Source organism: Gavialis gangeticus, unplaced genomic scaffold, assembly GCF_001723915.1.
Source record: "Gavialis gangeticus isolate Ggan-Ray unplaced genomic scaffold, GavGan_comp1, whole genome shotgun sequence".
Classification (NCBI taxonomy): domain Eukaryota; kingdom Metazoa; phylum Chordata; order Crocodylia; family Gavialidae; genus Gavialis; species Gavialis gangeticus.
The window spans coordinates 45,225,400-45,238,284 of NW_017729033.1; the positions used below are offsets into that span (position 1 = coordinate 45,225,400).

General features: G+C 44.1%; 1 protein-coding gene across 1 annotated transcript in view; it reads right to left on the reverse strand.

Annotated features, from left to right (window-relative positions):
* The window catches only part of SEPSECS (Sep (O-phosphoserine) tRNA:Sec (selenocysteine) tRNA synthase), a 64,110-nt gene that overhangs the window by 50,886 nt on the left and 339 nt on the right, over positions 1 to 12,885 (reverse strand). Inside the window, exons 2-4 of the mRNA XM_019526413.1 lie at positions 6,402 to 6,556; positions 3,009 to 3,127; positions 2,756 to 2,914 (exon numbers count right to left, since the gene is read on the reverse strand). Of these exons, the coding sequence (XP_019381958.1) occupies positions 2,756 to 2,914; positions 3,009 to 3,127; positions 6,402 to 6,556 (433 nt within the window). The remainder of the gene's footprint in view (positions 1 to 2,755; positions 2,915 to 3,008; positions 3,128 to 6,401; positions 6,557 to 12,885) is intronic.

Consider the following 12,885-nt stretch of genomic DNA (forward strand, 5'->3'; position numbering starts at 1 on the left):
GAGGCAGGGGCAGGCGCTGCATAGCCAGGGCAGGGCGCAGGACGGAGTCACAAGTGGCTCGACTGGGAGTGCACAGGGCAGGGGTGGTCCACTCCCAGCACTGCTGTCACCCTCCCTGAATGCAGCCCAGCCCCCTGCCAGGAAGAGCCCAGTGCTGCACTGGCCCCAGCCTGCAGCAGCAACCCGCCCTCGCCAGGGGCACATACCCCTATGCCTCCCAGGGTGTGTGCAGCAGTGGAAGCTGCTCCCCCTCCACAGCTCCGCCAGTCGTGGCTCTGTCCCGCACCCCGCCCCAGCTGTGCAGCACCTGCCTCTGCCCCACTCCCTCCCTTACCGCAGAGGCCTCAATCTGCCCCCCCCACACACCCCTTTCCCTCCCCATTCACTCCTTCCCCCACAACAGACTTACCAGCTGGATGTTGCTCTCCAAGCTGCCCAGCTGCATATTGGTAATTGAATTGGTATCGGCTGATAAGGCTCGTTAAAAATCAGCCACTGGTATCAGCCCCAAAAATCTCTATTGGTGCTCCCCTAATTTTAACACATTTAAGTAGCTTAAATTTGCTTCTGTACATTTGTTTTTATTTTATAGCTGACCACTATCTGAGCTGCTACAGAGCAGATACTGATATTTAAAATCTATACAGTTACTAAAAAGCACGATTATGTATATTAACTATGTAAGGGCTGTGTGATAAGACAGCTATTATTAAATTGTAATGTTTTAAAATCACAACTTTACTATTTGCAATATGCTCTACTTGTGTACAGTGTATCTGATAAACAAAGCTGGTGAACTATTTGCCCTGCTTTTGAACCTCTTTCTGTTGTCTGTTAAATAAACAAAGAGAATATTCATCACAATTTTCTGTACTTTTTGTCCTTGGAGGTTGTGCCTAGTGGCAGCAATACTAGAGCAAATCCACCCAGCCTGGTGCACCTGTACAACTACCCATGGTCAAGAGAACTGATGACCTCCAGTAGCTGCTGCTGCATGGCACTCTAATCATGGGGCCTTTGTCTGCCACTAAGACCTGGCAGCACTGGAGGCCTTCCCTTTCTGCAAGGACATGGAGCCACTTTTTGCTGCTCTCAGCACCTTCTTTGGCATCCTGGCCTCGGACTACTCCAAGACTCTGTATATCTTCTCTATACCATACTGAGCAGCCAAGGGGAGTATGATCTGCCTGGCCAATTTCTTGCTGAGCCAGGCCAAGATGGCAACTTTGAAAAGCTGCAGAAACCGGCTTGCAGGGCCCAGCTCTGATAACGCCCTCCAACTCTTCCACTTCCTGGCCTAGGCACATGTCACATTTGAATTTGCACAATTCGCCTTGTGACAAAATGTGGACCATTTTGTGTAGCACTGGGCCATCAAGGGTACACTCTGTGGGGTGGAAGACAGACAGCTAGTCCTATATGTGTAACCCTATGAAGGGCATAGGGAAAGAGGGCCTCAATCTCCAGTGACAGTGTTTTTTACTGCTGACAAGCATTTCATGCTCAGGCCCAGAGATGACTGTATCATTTTGCACTTCTACCATTTGTTGTTAATATTTGTATAATAAAGTTTTAAAAAGTCAACAAAGACTTTTCATCATTTTTTTTGCTGAACAGTACTCAGCAAATAAAATGAGTAAAATCATTTGAACAACTACCCTCAAGAGTAACTTTCTCTTATGGATGAAAGTCATATGATCTTCTTAGACTATTTTTGTAGCATTTGTACCCCAACTTTTATTAATTTTTATTTCCTGTTTCCCTAGCTCCTATTTCTGGCAGTTTAGTTTGCACATTAATTTCCATATCTGTAAAGTCTTTTTTATGGATTCCCATCAGGCCTAATTTTCCCTGCAGTGCAGTCAATGAGTAGAATTAAACTACTGTGTGGGTGCTTCCAGATCTACTCTTAAAATCACTGGAGAGGTGCCAGATTGGCTGGATGAAACGCAGACACACCCTCATACCCCCAGGAAAGTCATGGCATGGCATCAGCCACACGTGTTTCTCCTTCTCAGTCCAACCTTGTCCTTCAAGACTGACATGCAGGGATCAAATTCTGATACAGGCCACCAGCTAAAGAACTTGAACCACACAACTCGAAGAGAAATAACTTATAGTCACTCTTGACTGGCTTTTGGTATGTGATCTAGGAGTAAAAACAGCCACATCCAATTGTGAAATCCTACCTGTCCAATAGTGGCAGCTTTTTTTTTCCCTTGGAAGTCTATCATTCCTTTGATGATTTTGTGACATCAACCTTGTTTAAATTTTCAGAGTTCTGAACAGATCATTCAAGACTCCCCTTAGGCCAGGGGCAGGCAATTATTTCAGGCAGAGGGCCGCTTACTGGGCTTTGGCAAGTTATCGGGGACTGCACGACAGGCAGCCAGGGACAGATAAATATTAATTTTCTAAATTTTTTAGTGGCCCCGTGGGCTAGATGGAATGGCCTGGTGGATCTCATGCTGCCTGCGGGCCACATTTTGTCCACCCCTGCCTTAGGCTCTTCCTCTCCAATATAAAATTAGTAAGCTTAACTTGTCCTCAAGTATATACACTTTGCGTCTCCACACAGTTATAATATCTTCTGATGATTACTATGATTAAACATCTCTGCTTTTTATTTCCATTTGTTTATCTGACTGTTGCTGGAGAACACGTGTACAAATCCAGGACCACTATTAATAGGAAGGTATAAACATGCACAGTATGCACGCAGATTCTGTATTACATGGTCAGTTTATCCTCTTACCTGCAGTTATCATAGATTTAAAGCAAGATTTCTGGTCTATACGTGGCCAAATAATATATTTTGCCTTTGGTCTCTTGTGCCGTAGTGTTAAGAAACAAAGGGTTAGACTCATGCCGGTTGCCATGGGAACCACAAAACAACTGGTCACTGTCCGGACACCTGCACATAAGAAGTAAACTAGAGATTAATAAGAAGCATTTTCTAATTGACACAGGCACCTACAAAAGAGAAGTGTTACTGGTTTCACACCTACCAGCCAGCTTTATAATGTCCAGAACTATCAAATTAGTAAGTTTGTTCAGAAGGCTAGAACCTGCTGCTTTAGGCTGGACAGCAGAAATATCACCTGACCTTCCGATTCCATGGATCAACCTGAACAAAAGAGATTGAAAACATACATCAAGAACTGTCAAGTCCTAAAGCAATATTTCCTGATAATCATATTAGGAAAAAAACTTATCCAATTCAATACCAAAATCAGACAATGGTCCAGTTGGTCTAATAAAAGGTATCGTTTTGGAACCAAGAGTTCTAGTATTTTGTAAAATCAGACAATGAACTTCATTATAATATTCTGTACAACATTAAACATAAGACTGGCTATTGTACTCAATTCTGAACAGAAAATCATCAAAAAAGTCTTGTTAAGCACACTAAATAAATAGAAGGCCTATAGAAGGGACTGGTTTAGTGACAGGCAGATTTACTTAAGAAAGCTCTATGATATTTCTCAGATTAACTGTAGATGCTTCCATATTTTATACACTCAGCAGTAATACTTTGCAAAGAATAACAAAAGTCAGTAGTATAATAGTTACAGTGCAGCAATGGGATTATACAAATACTCTGCCTGACAGCGTTCCCTCTAAGCTGTGTGGCATGTGTGGCCACACAGGCACACTCATGTTGCGCTGCCAGGTGTGCCTGCACAGCCGTGCACACCACACAGCTTAGAGGGAACGCTGCTGCCTGATAAACATGTTATATCTGAAGGGCAAGCAGGGAGCTGAGGAGATGACACACTGATATTGGAACATTTAACTAATTTATGCTGACATTAAAAAAAAAGCAGACATAAGTTCCTGAACCAGGGTAATTTTGGCCATTCTGGTATAATATTGCCTCTAACAGAATCAGAGGTAAAATTATATCTGTGTAAGTTACACAGGTATAGATGTCATGTGTTTGCAGCTTAGCCTGGAGCAGTCATTCGCTCAAGGTAAGCAAGCAATCACTTACTTGCCCAGGAAATAGATAAGGTACTGCAATAGCCACCTTCTACATGAGGTTACACTGAGATAGCTATAAATATGTTCACTCCAGGTCTTGGTATATTTTACACTGGTAGACAAAACAAGGCCCTCGTTTAAATGTTTTAAAAATAAATGCAGTGAATTCCTTTGCCTCTTCTTTACTTATCATTTCTGCACATCCCACAATCTGCCATCTCTCTGCTTCTGTCTAGTTCCACCTTGCTTTTCACTCCCGCCTCTTTCCAATACTACTCAAATTAAAATTATCAACATGGAATATTATTTAGCACCTTCTATATGGCCCTTACCCACTTATAGATATAACTTCACAAACCTATGAAATGCAGCAGCTACTTAAAGCATGCTCTACGACTATATACATCCATTCAGAGCAGTGGTTCTCAACCTTTTTAGACTCAAACAAACCTTCCATAACCCTTGTGAATAGAATGGCACCTAATTTCAATAACTGGTTTATAAAATGCAGTGCTTACTTCCTTGCAGAGGGGCTTGACAATGGGGATGGGGGATCATCCAAGCAGGGACAAGCCTGAGCCTGCACTTATCTGCCTAGTTTATCTAAGTTTATCTTTTCTCTTAACACTTCACTTATCTCCTCACAGTTCACAGCAGCCTTCAACCCAACCTGATGACACCCTGGTTGAGAATTACTGGTTTAGAGCTTTAATTCCATTTTTGACATGGCAACAAGTTGGACTCCGGCTACGTATACTCTCTGAAAAGTGGATGGGTTTAACTCTGAAAAGTTGGATGGGTTGAATGAAGTTTTTCTCCTGCTTCAAATTTAATTATGGTAATAGTTAACTGGCTTGGTAAGTATAGTAAATTTGCATATAATAATGTTTTGTTCCCATTTCTCCTGCTGTTCTCTTAATATCTCTCCCTTACTTGGTCTGCCTTTTCTCAGTCTACACATTCTTTTTCTCTCTTCCCATAGCTTGGGTCCCTGGGTTCCTTGATCCCTTTGCCCACTCATTTTGTTTATAACAGGGCTGAAAAGAAGAGATGGCTCTTAAACCAATTTGCTTGCCCCACTCCCAAAATTACCCTTCTATTTCAAGAAGAGCTGAGTAGAGATAGAACTGATGCTTCCTCTTAGAACTCTCTCCCCCACATTGCTGAAGCCATAGGTTAAATGGATCCAAGGTGACAGATGTTCTCAGTCCAGCTGAATGATGTTGCCAACTCAATTCCCTGCAATATATTCAGCTTCGAGTCACAGAGCAGTACTTTAGGAAATGGAGGGCAAGGAGCAGTGAAGCTCCTCATACTTCAATCACACCAGAACATGAAAAACTGGATAACCTGGAAGGAACAACATATTCTAGGATGTGGACAGGGGATGTAACATTTGAAGCATTTCAAAGAGCAAGATAGACAGATGTATATACTCTTTGAAGTGTTCTAAAAAATGGCAGAGGCACTCCAAAAGTAACCCTGAAGGAAACAACTACATTTAGAAGCGCTTAAAAATGAAGCACTTCCTGTTCTACATACATGCTCTACAGACCACAACAAGGGAAGGCTCAAAACTCCAGCATCCCATGATGCTCTGCTCACACCCTGCCCCCCCCACCGCATGAAAACAGTGGTGCACTGCATCAGTGAGTGCTCTCCAGCCAACTCCATCTCCACTGTCCCAGAGCACCATGTCTGGAACCAGGAAACTGGAAGCTTTGTGGGACTGGGATAGCTTGGAACCAGGAGAATGGCAGCCCCTGGCCCTCCCTACCAGAACTGGGAATCCTGTTCTCCAGCTCCCAGTCGCCACATCTCTCTCCATACCTGGTCTCCCAATTCGGGGGGGGGGGTGAGGAGTGGGGGAGAGGTGCTCCAAGACAACAGAGGCAGAGCAGACAGAAGAGCACTCACTAACATTGGCACTGTTCCTGCCAAATGCCTCCTTCCCCCATGTGGGGAGAGGGGAAGAAGCAAGCAGACCCATAGCCAGGTTTACAGAGTCACATTGAGTCTGTTCCTCCCTATCCACTGCGGTTGGTGGGAGAAAAGGTACAAGTCACCACAGTTCCCTTGGCTGGGAACCATACCAGTTCATGCAGTCACAATGACTGCAAAACACTGCAGCTAGGGGGCACAGCAGAGGACTATACATCTATCTGCAGCTGAAATGCTCTACTTTTGAAGCACTTCGAAGTGCAGCTGCACTCTGATATAATACTTGTGTTACACACAATGCTTTACTACTCAAAGATTTACTACTGAAAAAGCTGATGCAGAAAATTACATGTTTCATATAATGAGATTTTGTTTTTAAAAGCTTTCACGATCACAGATAACTGGATACATTACAATAAGCAGTTTTAAGACTTTAACAATAACACAGTCATATTAAAATAACTTACACAACTTACCTGTAATGCCGACGGGCAACAAGTCCTGATGCCACTCTTCCTTCCCTCTCACCCACACCACAATTCCCCAGAAAATTGTTGCTATCCATAATGGCAAGTTCATGAAGAAAGAGTTCAATGGTACTTTCATCCCATCCATCTTCAGGACACTTACCCTACAGAATAAATAATAATGTAATAAAACTAATGTTCAGATAATTAAAAAATAACAATAAGATTTCTTTCAAGAGGTTGCTTTATTAACTTTACTATCTTCTTTTATGTACTGAGAAAACCTGAAATATTATAGGAATGATATACACTTTTTCCAGGATAGAAAATTAAACATAAAAAAAAATCACATGATAAATTCTCCTTATGCTCAATGCAACTTGATAACATTAATAAGTCTTGGCATAATACATCTAAAGTATTTTTCTACATGTACGACATTTTAAGCTTTGTGACCTAGCCAGCAGAACAAACAAAAATTAGGCAATTTCTTACTTCTTAGAGTATGTATATAAGATATTTGATCATGTACTACATGTAGTTCATTAGGAGAACATTACAAAAAAGGAGAGAATGCAAGACAATGAGGATAATACACAACCAAAAATATCAGAGTAAAACAAAATCAAACACATTAATTACCTAATGGAATAAGAAGTATGTTCGTGTATGACACATTTTCCTACTCCATACGTTTTATCTCTTCCTTGCACTGTACACTTACAAGCATGGCAACCTTACAGGAAAACAAGGAACTAATTCAAGAGGCCTGAAATCAGATGCTGCACTTTTCTCTTTCTTCATGCTCCGTTATTTACTCTGACCCCCTTTGAAAAACATTCAGAGACCCTCAAATAAGAGGTTCACTAAAGCTGGGACAGCGGTGATGGTGTCCAGGTCCTAGTGCCTGCCCATCTCTGACTTGAGCTAGGTCATTTCAGCTTGCTGTCTGAAAGGTTGATCACTATATACTAGTTCCCTTTTTCCTTGCAGTACCTTGTACTGTCACAATATGCAAGACAAACTTCAGAGCAATGTGAATTTTAAGTGGACAGCATCTCTGTAAATAGTTGGGAAACTGAATCTGAAACTCCAGAAAAGGGGGTTAAAAAAAAGAGAGGGGGTCACACATTTAGCGTGAACCGAGTGAACCACTAAGCTGTCATAAATAAGGAATGCCTGTCTGAATCCAACAGCAAAAATACACAATATGGCATCATGTCCAGCTGTCTTTGACTTCAGTAAAGTTCACAATTAAACCAAACAACAAAATTAACACTGGTCATTCTCACCAGATATAACACAGGATGGGAAGCAATCCTTCCTCCCTCTGCCCTCCCCCACCCCCAGCTACCTACTTCATTCCCTTCCAGTCAGGTGCCCACAGACATAACACTTCAACCATTCCAAGAATCTAATTGACTGGAAACCAGCTCACAAATGTCCCAATTCAGAGGTCTTCACATACACTGCCAAGGGCTCTAAGCAGAAGTCACCTTTTAGGCATTTAGTGCTATCAAACTGCCACTAAGGGGTGGTAGTGAATACCTAGCCCAGCTTGTGTCCTAGTGGTGTCCCTGTTGCCCAATATACCGCAAGCAGGTGAGGAAAGCCCCAATTTGCTGCACACCAAGAAAAAAAGGAAGGTATCTAACTGCCTGCAATTGCAATGCCCTGATCTTTCTTCTTACACTGAGTTCAACAGAATCATAGAGAAGTCGGGCTAGAAGGGACCTCCAGAGGTCGCCTAGTCAAACCTCCTGCCTGAGGCAGGGTCATCCCTATCCAAGCCATTCTATACAAATCTGTGCTCTAACCTATTAGTAAAACTACACAGGCTACCCTGATACAACCGTAGGACAACACTCTAACCCAGTGGCTCCCAATCTGGGTTACAGGTACCACCAGTGGTACGCAGACAATCTGTCACTGGTACGCATTAACAGATTTATAATTAACTTTATATGACAAAAATTTGCTGGTGGTAAGTATTGTTTTACATTGGTGGTGCACAATCTGTCAAAGTTTGGAAACTGCTGCCTGGCACAAGGAAGGGAGGGGGATGATGGCAGCCAATGTCCTGCTGTTTCAAAAGCTGTTAAAATACAATTGAGTGAGTGGTTAAAGGAAGAAGGCCAAACCCCACTATTACAAGAGAAAGGAAAAACACCCACAGGACATACCAATCTGCCCATGGGGTAAAATTCCCTTCTGACCCCAAATATGGCAATCAGCCTGACCCTGAGTGGAGCTCATAGACACCAACTTTCATTTTTGCTGGGGGGGGGGGCAGGTGTTAAGACGATGGACGTGTGGAAAGTTTTACACATTTCAGGTGACAGCCCTCTTCCTGAGGGGTGCCAGGGTACTCAGGCCCTCACGTACTTGGCACCTCTGCTATAACTAGGGAACTAACAAATTTAGTGAGGCTGCACCCAAATTTTGCGATTCAAGCATGGCACTGAGTGCCATTTCTGCAGCACAGCACAGCACAGCACCCCCCCTCTCCCTCCCCCCCGACGCCTCTGGCGGAGGGATCCCAGAAATCCAACCTTCCCTGGAGACTGACAGATGGCCATCTGTCAATCTCCAGGGAGGGGCAGGACTTCTAGGAGCCCTCAGCCAACCAGAGGCATGGGGGGTGGCCCATTGCACCCTGCCATGAAAATCTCTGCCCCTCTTTTCCCCACTCCATGCTTCAGGGTGCCAGGGCTTTCCACCTTTTTCTGTTTTTGCAATTCTCTTCCCCCTCCCCTCCGATTTCATGTTTTTTGATGGGGGCCATGCTCTTCTGTAGTTCTCACAAAATCGTAAATTTGGTAGGTCCCTATATATAAGCCGGAATCTCTGGGTTTAAGTCTCAGCATAAGCACTGACATACTTCACACGAAATCTCCAGCCATAGCTGCAGCCAACCCCTGATGCTTCTGAGGAAGGTGGGAAAAAAAGAACAACACAGCACTTGCAGCACCAGAAAGAGAAATTCCTTTTCAATCTCATATGGAAACCAGCCAAGCCCAGAAGTATAGGGAATACCCATAATGGAGCATAGGCATAACTACTTCTAGATCACCCCTGGCCAATGCTTGCCCAGCTCTTCCTGAACACCTCACGTGATAGAGAGCAGCTGAGTTCAATAAAGACCATCTTTACATATTACCAAAATCTGACTGGAGGTATCTGGGTGTATGTGTGTGGGCAAGAAGTGAGGGGTGGCGTGTTTTCCCAGGCAGCTGGGTATTCTGGGGACTGCCCAAGGTCTCCACTGCTTTTAAATAGCATTTTTCTCCAACCTACTTATCAATTTCATTCCACTGGTGGGAACTGACCAGGTTTGGGGGCATCCCAGGCTGATCTGGGGTAGGGGGAAGAGGTTGCCAGGTGGGTAGAGTGTGTTGACAATCTTATGTGGACTTTAGATTATGGATTGTATAGATGGTTTAGATAGGGATGATCCTGCCTCAGGCAGAAGGTTGGACTAGATAACCTCTGGAGGTCCCTTCCAGCCTGACGTCTCTATGATTCCATGTTCTCCTGCTTCTGGGTTCCCAGGGTGCTGCCCAAGGTCTTTGTGTCCACTGCCAGGAATAGAATGAAAGGGATCAGTGGCTTGGGAAAACGTGCTGTTTAAAAGCTGTAGAGACCTTGGGCATAGATCCCAGGAATACAAACGCAGGATTACACCACTCTAACCATGCACACCCAGCCCAAATTTTATCACCCTGGGATGCCCAAAACTTGGTAAACTACTACAAATGGAATGTGACTGCCAAGCAGTTTGGAGGACAGTGCTGCTTAAAAGCTGCTGAGACATTGGGCAACCCCACAGAGCACCTAGAGCCTTGGGAACCTAGAACCAGGAGTAATCCTCTCTAGCTACCTGACCACCTCCCCCACATCCCAAATCAGGTTGGGGCAAGTGCATGCAATGCAGGTTAGGACAAAAGAATTCTTGCTCTGTACTAGAACAGCCAGTTGCCATGCAATGGGGGGGAGTAGAGAACTGTGGGACAGGGGCAGGGGCAGATTGAGGACTTGGCAAAGGGGGTTGCAGGAGCAGCCATTCCCAGCCTCCTCCCCCCACAGCTGGTAGGGACACGCCTTGCTGTGGCAACCTCCAGGAAGTTCTTTAAAGTCCTCAAAGCAGGTAAGATTCCCCTCCCCCTCTGCCCACCTCTCCTGGCTGCTACTGCTTTCCCCACCTTACCACCACCACCACCAGCAAGGAAGTGTCAAAGTCGCTCCTGCCCACTCCAGCTGTGGTACATGTGGGTTGGGAACAGTAAAAGCTAGACTGGGGGGGAGAGATTCCCCACTCTGCCTGGCCCTAGGAGCAGGAAAGGGAAACCCTCTGCTCATTGCCTCCCCTGCTTCTGCTGGAACCTGCTGAGCCAAGCCCAGGAGCTGGTCTGAAGCTTCACGCTGCCCCAGACCCAGGAAAAGCAGCAGCAAGGAGGGGATATGGGAAAGGGAAGGAGGGGTTGCCTATGCACCAAGGAGAAGAAGGGGGTTTCTTAGGTGCTTTGAAGACTTTAGTAACAGTATTGCCAGGTGTACAATAATTATCATACTTGCACAATAATTTAAATCTTTAAATGATGTATGGTAGATAATACTAAACCGTTCAAAACGCATGTAACTGATGCAGCATAGGCAAAACCCAAGTCTGTCTCAAGGAATCTTATCTGACTTTCAGGTTCACTGTCAGCACTTTCTTATGACTGCTTGCCTCAAAATAAAGAAACACTTCAACTTTGATGACCCAGTTCTCACTCAGTCACTGGTAAGTTACAGAGAGCAATATAAAGTAAATAAGATGACAACTTATTTGCATACCTTTTCAGTGCAATAGTTTTTCAGAAAATACGATCATTTGAGCTTACAATTTGATAATTTCATATTTAAGACCTGTTTAGAAGCCCCCCAGAGGCTGCAGGGCTGGATCCATTCAGAAAGCTGGCAGGGGAAGGCAGCCACGCCATGGCCCCCTCTGGGTTCAGCCACGCTGCGAAAGGACGGAGGCGACTGGGGACAGCCTGGTGGCCACCTGGGACTCTGCATGGGCCTGAAGGGGAGCAGCCCAGAGTAACATCCATGTGACCAGTGCTGCCAAGTCTTAAATACGAAATGATTGTATTGGAAGCTCAAATTATCATATTTTCTTAACAACTATTGTATGCTGGAAAAAAATGCAAATAAGTATGCAGATAAGTATGCAAAGAAGTTACCTTCTTTTTTATGTAACATCGTGTTGCCTTATACCAGGGGTCGGGGCAAAATGTGGCCTGCCAAGCCATTCTATCCGACCTGCAGGGCCCCTAAAATATTTAGAAAATTTATATTTATCTACCCCTGGCTACCTGTCATGTGGCCCTGGATGGCTTGCCAAAACTCTGAGCAGCCCTCTACCCAAAATAATTGCCTGCCCCTGCCTTATACTGTTATCACATCCTGCAACCTCTACTTGACACTGCCCACTATGATGTTTTTAACTCTTTCCCTGACTGATTACACGGCATTTATTACTACGGTTATTCTTTTCTCTTTGTTTTGCAATTTAGGTCTGCATATTGTAAATCTTCTACACCAGTGGCTCCCAATCTGTAGTATGGGTATTGCCAGTGGTATGTGTTAACAGACCTATTATAATTACTTTATATGACAAAAATTTGCTGGTGCTACTTAAGGTTGTATCATTTTAAATTGGTACTGCGCAATCAGTCAGAGTTTAGGAACCACTGCTCTACCCTTTATTTTGCAACTGACTGTATTAGGTACATGCCTGGAAGTTACAAATGGGGACAGCACAAAACCCCTTTGACTTTCTATTGATTTAAGACCATACATAGCAGTTAAAATTAAGCTTAGTACTATTACACAATAGTTACTGGATCATTATGCAACTACTTTATATTGCTCAATGTCACTCCCCCGTTAAAGATAAATGGCAAACATTGCTTCCCAGGGAAAGAATTGTACCTGATCTACACATCAAAGAGCAACTCAGAACAACCCACAAAGACACTCTCATGCACCCAGCTTTCCATCTCCAGCTCCCTCTGTGCAAAAATGAAGTTTATTTCCTACCTATGGGGACTTTTTACCATCCATGCTTTTCCCAGAGCCTGACAAAGTGCCTCTGAGCCTGAAAGCCAGCTGAAAAGGATATATGTTGGAATTTCCCAGTGGATCTAATAAAAGGTGGCATTTTGGAATCAGGAGTTCTAGATTTTTGTATGTCTTTTTGTCTCAGACCAACACAGCTACCAAGTACATGCCCGAAATACTGCTGGCCTGCACTTTAGCCCCCGTGTGAAACTCCAATTCAGTGGGAGTGAGGAGTGGTGACAAGATCAAGTCAGCTAGCTCAGCTCTGACTGTCCATGACTGACGTGTTTTTTTCCCCAAATTTAATGACACGAAAACATCAGCGTGCACGCTGAACACTTGGAGTATTATGTATCGTACAAGGGTAGAAGGAATAGCACAAGTG